Source organism: Rhinopithecus roxellana, chromosome 7 (assembly GCF_007565055.1).
Source record: "Rhinopithecus roxellana isolate Shanxi Qingling chromosome 7, ASM756505v1, whole genome shotgun sequence".
Lineage (NCBI taxonomy): Eukaryota > Metazoa > Chordata > Mammalia > Primates > Cercopithecidae > Rhinopithecus > Rhinopithecus roxellana.
The window spans coordinates 68,181,482-68,193,536 of NC_044555.1; the positions used below are offsets into that span (position 1 = coordinate 68,181,482).

Below are 12,055 nucleotides of genomic sequence, written 5' to 3' on the forward strand. Positions count from 1 at the left end.
AACTCTTACAAGAACTTAAGAGTCTGCCCTCAGAAGGCAGGGTGTTAAATTGCATGCAGAGAATCTGGGCCAGGCTTCCGGAGCTTTCATTTACCTATTAGCACACTCATTTGTGTATCCATTTTCTGTGAAGGGTTTATATAGGGCACAGATTTCCTGTTTGAAGAAAGATGAGTCAGATTAATTTAGCTTGATGTTGTAAAGCAAGCTTGTCCAACCCATGGCCCACAGGCTGCATACGGCCCAGGACGACTTTGAATGCAGCCCAACACAAATTCGGAAACTTTCTTAAAACATTATGAGATTTTTTTGTGATTTTTTTTTGTTGTTTGTTTTTAGCTCGTCAGCTGTCATTAGTGTTAGTGTATTTTGTGTGGCCCAAGATAATTCTTCCATTGTGGCCCAGGGAAGCCAAAAGATTGGATACCCTTGTTGTAAAGTGTCTGGCCGAGTTCCCTTTTGAAGTGTGGCGTTATGATGGAAGTATCCACTCCCGTTGTGTGTTGGACCTGTCCGTAAACATGGAGGTGCAGTTTAAATGAGTACCTGTCATCTCTTCTCTAAAGGGGGAGCAGCCTCTGGGAGTGACAGTGCTGACAAGAAGGCTCAAGGTCCCAAAGGTGGTGGCAATGCAGTAAAGGTGAGTTACTAGTTCCTTTTTTTCCATGTTAAATATAAATTCCATTTATGTGTTAGTACACATAAAAGACGGAGTGCTTAACTCATTCTACCAGGCCAGCCTAACACTGGTATAAAATCAAAATAACACAAAATTGGAGCTGGGTGCAGTGGTTCACACCTGTAATCCCAGCACTTTGGGAGGCCAAGGCAGGAGGATCACTTGAGCCCAGGAGATCGAGACCAGCCTGGGCAACATAGCAAGACCCTGTAACTGAAAAAAAAAAAAATTGGCCAGATGTGGTGGTGCACACCTGTGGCCCTAGCTACTCAGGAGGCTAAGGTAGGAGGATTCCTTGAGCCCGGGAATTCGAGGCTGCAGTGAGCCATGATTGTGCCACTGCACTTATCCTGTGCAACAGAGCGAGACCCTGTCTCAAAAAAATAAATAAATAAATAAAAAGTAAGAGATGATCCTTGTTATCACAGGCTACTTGGGAGCAGTTCGGTAAAGATATATATTTGCTTGCTGTATGATAAGCTTAGCAGTAGAACTGCATCATATAAATGCAGCCATACATGTGTAGCCTAAAACAGAGAGATCATGTAAATGGTGTGGGCTGTTCTGCCCACTCTTCTCTTCAATGAACTTATGCCCCAGAGAGAGAGAGAGAGAGAGAGAGAGAGAGAGAGAGAGAGAGAAAGAGAAGAGACATGCACCTGCTTTTCTGTAGTTGCCCTGAATTCTTGTATGGGCATCCAATCATGTGAAGTGGGGTTCTGGTATCCAAAGATAAGTTTTCATAAAACATAGCCCCTAAATACAACCCAGTTACTTCAACTGATGCTCAACTAAAGAAGTGGTCATTGTTACAGAGTAGAGTGTGTCTGGCTATGTCTGGGCTTAAATGAGAGCTGACATGCTGGTCTCCCATATGACATCTTCATAAAGGGATATTCTAGGGTAATTTTGGCTATATGCTTTTATAAGCATCTAACCTAAGAGACTGTTGCACTGCATATGGCTTTAGCTACTTTTTTTTTTTTTTTTTTAGACGGAGTTTCACTCTTGTTGCCCAGGCTGGAGTGCAATGGCACGATCTCGGCTCGCTGCAACCTCCGCCTCCCAGGTTCAAGTGATTGTCCTGCCTCAGCCTCCCATGTAGCTGGGATTATAGGTGCCCGCCACCACGCCCAGCTAGTTTTTTGTATTTTTAGTAGAGATACGGTTTCACCATCTTGGCCAGGCTGGTCTTGAACTCTTGACCTCAGGTGATCTGCCCGCCTCGGCCTCCCAAAGTGCTGGGATTACAGGCGTGAGCCACCATGCCCGGCGGTTTTAGCTAATTTTTTAAAAACTTTGTTTTGTCGTTTTTATCTTTGTAGAGATGGAGTCTCACTGTGTTGCCCAGGCTGTTCTTGAACTCGTGACCCCAAACGATCCTCCTGCCTCAGCCTCCAAAATTGTTACGATTATAGGGGCGTGAGCCACCACACCTGGTGCATATGGCTTTAAAGAGGCGTCTTACCCTCTCTGGAAAAAAAAATAAGTTTAATGTGGCCATTCATGAGATATATGGAAAGGAATGGCACGTTATTCACTAGAAAGTAGATTAGAGTTAAATTTTTTTTATATAAAACCTTTAATTTTGAGATAATTATAGATTCGCATGCAGTTGTAAGAAATAATACATCTAGCTGGGCATGGTGGTGTGTGCCTGTAGTCCCAGCTACTTGGGAGGCTGAGGTAGGAGGATTGTTTGAGCCCGGGAGTTCGAGGCGTCAGTGAGTCATGATCACGCCACTGCACTCCAGCCTGGGCAACAGAATGAGACCTTGTCTAAAAGAGAAAAAAAGAAAAAGAAATAATATGTGTTCCTTTGTTTCTCCCAATGGTAACACCTGACAAAACTATGGTACAATAGCACAAACAGGATATTGACATTGGTATAGGCAAGATACAGATAATCCTACCACTACAAGGATCCCTCCTGTTGGCCTTTTATAACTAGACCCACTTCCCTCCTGCCCCACCTCAGCCCCCTTAACCCATGGCAGCAACTTACCTATTTTCCATTTGTGTAACTTTATAATGTCAAGAATGTTATATGAATGGAATAATACAGTATGTAACCTTTTGGGATTGGTTTTATTCACCCAGTATAATTCGCTGGAGATTTCATTCAAGTGGTTTTGTTTATCAATAGTTTATTCCTCTGTATTGCTAAACAGTACCAGTTGAGTATCCCTAATCCAAAAATCCAAAATGCAAAATGCTGTAAAATCTGAAACTTTTTGAGCACTGACATGGCACTCAAAGTAAATGCTCATTATAGCATTTCAGATTTCGAATTTTCAGATTAGGGATGCTCAACTGGTAAGTATAATGCAAATATTCCCAAATCCGAAACACTGTGGTCCCAAGCATTTTGGATAAATGATATTTAACCAGTATCCCATGATGTATATCTGTAGTATGTCGAACCATTCACCTGTTGAAGGACAGCTGGGTTGTTTCAAGTGTTTTTTGAAGGCGCCAGTCGGTGAGGGACCCCAGGACCCTCCAGCCTTTTAGGGTTCAGCTCCTTTCACATTCTGTCATTCTGCTTCAGACTCCACCCCTGTGCCCACACCCTGCCCTTTCGTCGCTATAAGCTGTGCAGATTCTGAGGCCCACCCACTGACCACAGCTTCCCTCCTTCCCCTTCCCTTCCTGCCTCCACCAGTCCTGTTCCTCTGTTCTTCTCCTCGCAGACCCCCAAGCCCTCGAGCCCACCCTGATCTCCCCACTTTCTCCTAGGCTTCATGTTTGTTTTCCTATCCCCTGCACACTCAAAATTAGGCCTAAGGGCTTGATCATTGGATTGAGGAGGTCCAGTTTCTTTTTCTTTTGACCACCTCCCTGCATCCACCTCCCTGCTACTCAGGATCAATCCAATGGTCTACTTTCTATGCACTTAAAATCAGAACTATAGTTAGAAGAGAAGAATTCGAGTGGTTCTAATATAAAGAAAAGACAAATATTTAAGGGGATGGATATTCCAAGTATACTGATTTGATCTTTACCAATTATATGAATGTATTAGATTATTGCATTACCTTGAAATTGTACATCTACTGTGCATCAATAAAAAAGAAAGGAAGGAAAAGAAAAGAAAAGATTTCCTTGAAAACGTCTACCTTGGGGCAACTTAAGTATTAATACTTGATTTTTACTAAGTATGTAAATAAAATATTTACTAATAATTCCAATGTGAGTATTATATTTGCTCATAGATTAACTTATTTCAGTAGCTTGGCTCAAATTTGAAACAGTTACTTAAGAAAGAAAAATTCAGCCGGTGGCTGACGCCGGTACTCCCGGCACTTTGGGAGGCCAAGGCGCACAGATCACCTGAGGTCAGGAGTTCAAGATCAGCCTGGCCAACATGGTAAAACCCCGCCTCGACTAAAAATACAAAAAATTAGCCTGGTGTGGTGGTGGGCGCCTGTAATCCCAGCTACTCGGGAGGCTGAGGCAGGAGAATTGCTTGAACCTGGGAGACAGAGGTTGCAGTGAGCCATGATCGCCCCACTGCACTCCAGCCTAGGCAACAGAGTGAGACTCCATCTCAAAAAGGGAAAGAAAGAGAGAGAGAGGGAGGGAGGAAGGGAAGGAGGTTCAGTCAGTTAAAAACAAACAAACAAACAAACAAAAAACTCCCCAGAACTGCTGGGCCCTACTGGAAAGTCTCATAGCCTTGGGGATTGGGACCACTAAAACTTGGTCTCTGACTTTACCTAGGCCCTCAGTGCTGCTCAGCAATCCTTTACCACCCACCTGTAGCCATCCACCACCCCACTCCCATCAGTCAACAGAGAACTTTATTCCATGGTTCTCAACCCTAGATGTGCATCAGATTCACCTAAAAAAATACCAGTGCCTAGGTCTCAGCCCAGACCAACTGCATCAGAATCTCTGGGAGAGGGGCCTGGACTTCGATAACTTTTTTAGAAGTGCTGAGCTCTGTGGCTCGTGCCTGTCATCCCAGCACTTTGGGAGGCCGAGGTGGGTGTATCACTTGAGGTCAGGAGTTCAAGACCAGCCTGGCCAACATGGTGACACCTTGTCTCTACTGAAAATACAAAAATCAGTTGGGCATAGTGGTGTGCGCCTGGAATCTCAGCTTCTCGGGAGGCTGAGGCAGGAGAATTGCTTGGACGTGAGAGGTGGAGGTTGCAGTGAGCTGAGATTGTGCCACTGCATTCTAACCTGTGTGACAGAGTAAGACTCCATCTCAAAAAACAAAAACAAAATTTTTTAGAAGCTCTGGAGGTGATTCTAATATGCTGCCAGGGTTAAACACTCATCTAGTCTCACCGGGTTAGTGTGAGGATTTGATGAGGTAAGTACTCATCAACTTTTAAATGTTTTTATTATTTTAACAAGAAAGTGGAAACCAGCCCTATCGTCAGGAACTCACTGGCTTTCAGCCCCCTGTCAACAAAGTTATCTCCTTACCTTTTTTCCTTTAAGGCTAATTTTTCAAACCGTGTTCTGAATACCAAACCTTGCTCCTTCATTTATCTCTACCCTCTTTTTTGTTCTGTCTTCAACCAGTTTTTTTTTCCTGGGTCTTTCCCTTCATTCTGAAAATATGCCCAGGGACCTTTAAAATTCATGTTGTTTTTTGTTTTGTTTTGTTTTGTTTTCTTTGAGACGGAATCTCACTCTTGTTGTCCAGGCTGGAATGCAGTGGTGCGATCTTGGCTCACAGCAACCTCCACCTCCCAGGTTCAAGCGATTCTCCTGCCTCAGCCTCCCGAGTAGCTGGGATTACAGGCATCCGCCACCACTCCCAGCTAATTGTTTGTAGTTTTAGGAGAGATGGGATTTCTCCGTGTTGGCCAGGCTAGTCTCCAATTCCCGACCTCAGGTGATCCGCCCGCCTCTGCCTCCCAAAGTGCTGGGATTACAGGCCTGAGCCACCGTGCCCAGCGTAAAATTCGTATTTACATGTCTTCTGCTTTTTGCCTCTAGCCAGAGCCCTTTCTCCTTTTCAAACAAAATTAGTAGAGAGAGTCTCCCACGTTACACATTACCCTCCCACTTGCCATTGTTTCCTCAGTCAGCCTGCTGCATTCTGGCTTCTGCACTTAAACTCTTCTGAAACTCCTTTTTCTGAGATCATTGCTTTATCATTGCACAATTTATTATACTTCTTACCTGATGTCTCTGCAGCACTTAACCCTTGTTGATCATTTCCTCCTTGAAACTCTCTCCTGCCTTGGTTTATTAGCACACACTTCTCTCCTACCTATATGGCCTTTCCTTTTTATTATGCTTTTTCTTTTTTCTTATTAAGAGACAGGTTCTTGCTCTGTCACACAGGCCGGGGTGCGTGACATGCAGTGGCATGATCATAGCTCACTGCAGTCTTCAATTCCTGGGCTCAAGTGATCCTCCTGCCTCAGCCTCCTGAGTAGCTAAGACTACAGATGTACACCACCATGCCCAGCTAATTTTTTTAAAAGTTTTTGTAGAGGTGGGGGTCTTGCTATGTTGCTCAGACTGGTCTCAAACTCCCAGCTTCAAGGGATCCTCCCGCCTTGGCCTCCTGAAGTGCTGGGGTTATAGGTGTGAACCACTGCGCCCGGCCCCTTTTTATTTTCCTTTTTGAGTTCTTTACTTGTTGCTTGAACATTAATAGTCTCTAAGGTTATCTTTAGCTTTCTTTTCTCCTCTTCTCATTTTCATCTCCTTCCTGGTAACCTCATGAATTCCACACTTCAGCTGCCACCTCCATAGTCATCACTCCCAAACTTTCTGTAGCTTGGCTCTCCAAGACACAGATGCACTGTTGCCAGTTGGTTGGTCACACTTGCAGACCCCACAGGAATTAAAAACTCTTTGTCGCACTGTCTAAACTAGAATACTCATTTATTCATTTATAAAATGGTGGATGGTGTCCCCTATCTGTGACCATGAATGCAGTGTACATTTTCCCAGGAATTGTAGCAGACAGTCACTTTGTGAGTATGGAAGCAGAAACAAGGAGGCAGTCTAGAAGCTGTCTCTTAAAAAAAAATTGTAAAACAGCCTCAGGCCGGTCCTTCAGGAGGTATTCCAGAAGAAGGCATTATCATAGGAGATGACAGTCCCATGCATGTTATTGTCCCTGAAGACCTTTCCTTGGGACAGAACACGGAGGTGGAAAACAGTGATACTGATGATCCTGACCCTGTGTGGGCCTAAGCTAATGTGTGTATTTGTGTCTTAGTCTTTAAATAAAGAAGTTTAAAAAGTTAAAAAAAATTTTTTTAATGGAAAAAAGCTTATAGTGGCCAGGCACGGTGGCTCATGCCTGTAATCCCAGCACTTTGGGAGGCTGAGGCGGGCGGATCACAAGGTCAAGCGATCGAGACCATCCTGGCTAACACGGTGAAACCCTGTCTCTACTAAAAAAAATACAAAAAAATTAGCCAGGCGTGGTGGCGGGCACCTGTAGTCCCAGCTACTCAGGAGGCCGAGGCAGGAGAATGGCATGAAACCGGGAGGCGGAGCTTGCAGTGAGCCGAGATCGTGCCACTGCACTCCAGCCTGGGGGACAGAGCAAGACTCCATCTCAAAAAACAAAAAAGCTTATAGTAGCCAGGTGTGGTGACTCATGCCTGTAATCCCAACACTTTGGGAGGCTGAGGCGGGCAGATCACTTGAGGTCAGGAGTTTGAGACCAGCCTAGCCAACATGGCGAAACCCTGTCTCTACAAAAGATACAAAAATTAGCTGGGCGTGGTGACACGCACTTGTAATCCCAGCTACTCGGGAGGCTGAGAGGCACAGGAATCGCTTGAACCTGGGAGGCGGAGGTTGCAGTGAGCTGAGATCGTGCTACTGCACTCCACCTTGGACGACAGAGCGAGACTTCATCTTGAAAAGAAAAAAAGCTTGTAGAATAAGGATATGAAGAAAATATTTTTGTACAGTTGCACAGTGTGCTTGTTTTTTAAGCCAAGTGTTATTAAATAGAGACAAAAAGTTTAAAATTTTTTAAATGTATAAAGTTGAAAAGATACAATAAACTAAGGCTAATTTAATATTGAATAAAGAAAAGTGTTTTATAAATTGTAACTTACATGTGTAGTGTGTATAAAGTCTACAGTAGGGGCCGGGTGCAGTGGCTCAGGCCTGTAATCCCAGCACTTTGGGAGGCTGAGGCGGATGGATCACCTGAGGTCAGGAGTTCAAGACCAGCTTGATCAACATGGTGAAACCCCGTCTCTACAAAAAATACAAAATTAGGCTGGGTATGGTGACTCATGTCTCTAATCCCAGCACTTTGGGAGGCTAAGGCAAGAGGATCACCCAAGGTCAGGAGTTCGAAGCCAGCCTGGCCAATATGGCAAAACCATCTCTACTAAAAATACAAAACTTATCCAGGTGTGGTGACTTGTGCCTGTAATCCCAGCTACTAGGGAGGCTGAGGCAGTAGAATCACTTGAACCCGGGAGGTGGAGGTTGCAGTGAGCTGAGATCGCACCACTGCACTCTAAAAAAAAAAAATTAGCTGGCAGCCGGGCATGGTGGCACATGCCTGTAATCCAAGCTACTCAGGAGGCTGAGGCAGGAGAATCACTTGAGCTAAGGAGGGGGACATTTCGGTGAGCCAAGATCGCACCATTGCACTCCAGCCTGGGCAAAAGAGCCAAACTCCATCTCAAAAAAAAAAAAAGTCTACAGTAGTGTATAGTAATGTCCTAGGCCTTCATATTCACTCACCACTCACTGACTCACCCAGAGCAACTTCCAGTCCTGCAAGCTCCATTCATGTAAAGTGTCCTATATAAGTGTACCATTTTTTATCTTTTATACTATATTTTTACTGTACCTTTTCTATGTTTAGATGCCCAAATGCTTACCGTTGTGTTACAGTTGCCTATGGTATTCAGTATAGTCATATGCTGTACAGGTTTGTAGCCTAGGAGCAATAGGCTATGCCATATAGCCTAGGTGTGTAGCTGGCCGTACCATCTAGGTTTGTGTAAGTACAGTGTTATGTTTGCACAACAACAAAATTGCCTAATAACTCATTTCTCATAATGTTTCCCTGTAGTTAAGTGACACATGACTATAAGTGATTCTGTTTCAATGTGAAATGAGAAATCCTCCCAAACAACTATCTTGACAAAATCATTTTTAAGGATAGTAGTGTTTTTATAAATCCATGGCTTTATGTAAACATAGGTCAAATTTGAATACTTTAGTAGGGTTGGGTGTTCTTAATATTCAACCTGTGATTCCTTTTCAAAGTGTGGAATTGTGGGGAGGCTTATACATTGGATCTCTTTTAGTAAGAAATACTTCCTGGCCAGGCGCGGTGTGCTCACGCCTGTAATCCCAGCACTTTGGGAGGCCGAGGTGGGCAGATCACTTGAGGCCAGGAGTTTGAGATCAGCCTGGTCAACATAGTGAAACCTATCTCTACTAAAAATACAAAAAATTAGCTGGGCGTAGTGGTGTCCACCTATAGTCCCAGCTACTTGGGAGGCTGAGGCAGGAGAATCGCTTGAACCCATGGGTGGAGGTTGCAGTGAGCCAAGATCGGGCCACTGAACTCTAGCCTGGGCGACAGAGGGAGACTGTCTCAAAAAAGAAAAAAGAAATACTCTCTAGCAGGGTTTTTCTTATCATCCTCACTCTGATGAAATAATAGTCATTGGTCAATGGTAGCTGCATTATCTCAATCTTCACAATCCTGTCAGAACACATAGGTCCCGTTATCATTGCATCTCGATGTACAAATGGAGAAACACTTGGAGTTTAAAAACATGCGTAAGTTCAGCCGGGCATGGTGGCTCATGCCTGTAATCCCAGCACTTTGGGAGGCCGAGGCGGGCAGATCACTTGAGATCAGGGGTTCGAGACCGGCCTGGCCAACATGGTGAAACCCCGTCTGTACTAAAAATACAAGAATTAGCTGGGCGTTGTGATGGATGCCTGTAATCCCAGCTACTCGGGAGGCTGAGGCAAGAGAATTGCTTGAACTTGGGAGGCAGAGGTTACAGTGAGCTGAGAGCACACCACTGCACTCCAGCCTGGGAGATAGAGTGAGACTCTGTCTTTAAATAAATAAATAAATAAATAATGCCTAAGTTCATACAGCAGAGGTGGGATTTGATTCCAGAACCACAGCTCTCAACCTGTATCATGTTTCCTCCTCCTATTAGCATGGAGGTATATGGTAAAAGATGGGAGCTTCCCGGCCATGTGCGGTGGCTCACGCCTGTAATCCCAGCACTTTGGGAGGCCAAGGCAGGCGGATCACGAGGTCAAGAGTTCGAGACCAGCCTGGCCAACATGGCGAAACCCCCACCTCTACTAAAAATAGAAAAATTAGCCAGGTGTGATGGCACATGCCTGTAAACCCAGCTATTCGGGAGGCTGAGACAGAATTGCTTGAACCCGGGAGGCGGAGGTTGCAGTGAGCCAAGATCACGCCACTGCACTCTAGCCTGGGTGACAGGGCAAGACTCCGTCTCAAAAAAAAAAAAAAAAAAAAAAAAGATGGGAGCTTCCCATAGCCAGGTGCCTATTTTCGATCTAAATCAGGACTCTGAGACATTATTTTAATACGGGGAATGGGATTGTGGTTGTTGTCCTGGGCAAATTTCCAGGATTTTTACTTGCTATGAACTAATGTGTGAGTGTGTGTGTGTGTGTGTGTGTGTGTGTGTGTGTGTGTGTGTGTGTGTTTTAACTGGTGGGGGTAATCCAACTGTAACCGCTGTACTTTAAGGAGTCATTTGGGTCTCCAAGTATTACATGAATGTACTTTTTTCCTTGCAGGTCAGACACATTCTATGTGAAAAACATGGCAAAATCATGGAAGCCATGGAAAAGTTAAAGTCTGGGATGAGATTCAATGAAGTGGCCTCACAGTATAGTGAAGATAAAGCCAGGCAAGGGGTACGTTGCTCTTATTATTTATAATTTTCTCTCAGGGTAAGAAAGCAAAGTAAAAATGACAAATAATAAAATAAAATAAGATAAAATAAAAGTCTCCATCCTCCACAGAAGAAACACAGAAGTAGGGATCATTCCTTTGTTCAACCATTAGTTGTAGCCATATTTTGGTTTAAAGATCTCAAAAGCAGAAATGTCCAACTTGTGAATAGTAGAATAAGGATCACCTACGTCAAAACCTAGGCATGACCAAACTTGCACAGCTAACTTCAAAGTCCAGCAGTGTTGAGAGTACTTATGTGTTCAGTCTAGAGTTAGACTTCTTCTACCTATTTGTCCTTATTGAGCCTATTCCTGCATTGCTCTTAGGAATATACCTCATAACCTTAGCAAAATGTTGGGAAATTCTCTCAAGCTACAGTAGAACTGTTCCCTCTTCAGGGCCACTTGATATCACTTAATCTTTTGGGTTTTTCAGGGCGACTTGGGTTGGATGACCAGAGGGTCCATGGTGGGACCATTTCAAGAAGCAGCATTTGCCTTGCCTGTAAGTGGGATGGATAAGCCTGTGTTTACAGACCCACCAGTTAAGACAAAATTTGGATATCATATTATTATGGTTGAAGGAAGAAAATAAAATCATATGAAAGACTGAATACGTTTTATACATTTTGTTTCTTTAAAAGGTATTAGGTATTCCTTTGAGCTGGAGCGGCAAGGAAATATAAAAATTTTTAAAAAGAAAAGATATTGGATGCTCTTTGTATTCTGTGAAGGCTCTCAGTATGGGTTTGTAGGTGTAAGAGAGGGTGGGGCTAAGTGAATGTCAACTGTAGTAGGTATTTAGTCAGTCGTTCTCAAAGAGAAGTCAAGCAGACTCCCTTTAATTTGTATTCCCTTTCCTCCCAGAACTGTCTCTCTCAGTCTGTCCCATAAATTAATTCAGAAACCATCTTCAGGGGAAGCAGATATCAACTCACCCTATTCACACAACTGAAAATATTGGGCATCAAATGGATTAGTGTGTGAGAATCATAAAATAAGTTCCTAGACAACATTTGTTTTACATGTTAGTCAACTCTGATCTTCCAGGACAGGTATTACTAGCTCCACTGTCTTAACATAGTACGCGGCACGTTATAGTCTTTCAGTGTTAACTCCTTTCTTTTTAAATAAATGTTTATTGGAGGAAAAAAGCACTCAGTTCTTCCATGGGTTGTTTCGTATGAGACTAACCGAGTGCTGGTTAAAGGGAGGGATGTCAGCATAAAAACATCATTCCCTCATCTTCAGTGTATGGGTTATGTTAGGACTGTCCTTTCCAGGGCCAATGTTCTGTGCATCTAAATTTTTAAAATGTAAAATGCCATATTTATGACATATAAAAAAGGATAAAGATTACTAATATAAATACTATACTGCTTCAAAAATAAAACTTTGCCAACACAGCTATGTGATTCTTAACAGTGATTAACACACTGCTTTCTCTCCCTC

General features: G+C 43.6%; 1 protein-coding gene across 1 annotated transcript; it reads left to right on the top strand.

The window, feature by feature from the left end:
- Positions 1–339: 339 nt before the first annotated feature.
- PIN4 (peptidylprolyl cis/trans isomerase, NIMA-interacting 4) lies at positions 340–11,760 on the top strand. The gene is made up of 3 exons (XM_030933936.1): positions 340–640; positions 10,445–10,564; positions 11,040–11,760. Exons 1-3 carry the CDS (start codon positions 539–541, stop codon positions 11,196–11,198), a joined length of 381 nt encoding a protein of 126 aa, XP_030789796.1. The 5' UTR covers positions 340–538; the 3' UTR covers positions 11,199–11,760.
- Positions 11,761–12,055: the final 295 nt, after the last annotated feature.

Excerpts from the sequence above, each read along its gene's own strand:
- PIN4 (XM_030933936.1), top strand. The coding sequence starts at position 539 with ATGAGTACCTGTCATCTCTTCTCTAAAGGGGGAGCAGCCTCTGGGAGT. Across the intron at positions 641-10,444 it reads GTGGTGGCAATGCAGTAAAG|GTCAGACACATTCTATGTGA; the intron begins GTGAGTTACTAG and ends TTTTCCTTGCAG. Across the intron at positions 10,565-11,039 it reads AAGATAAAGCCAGGCAAGGG|GGCGACTTGGGTTGGATGAC; the intron begins GTACGTTGCTCT and ends TGGGTTTTTCAG.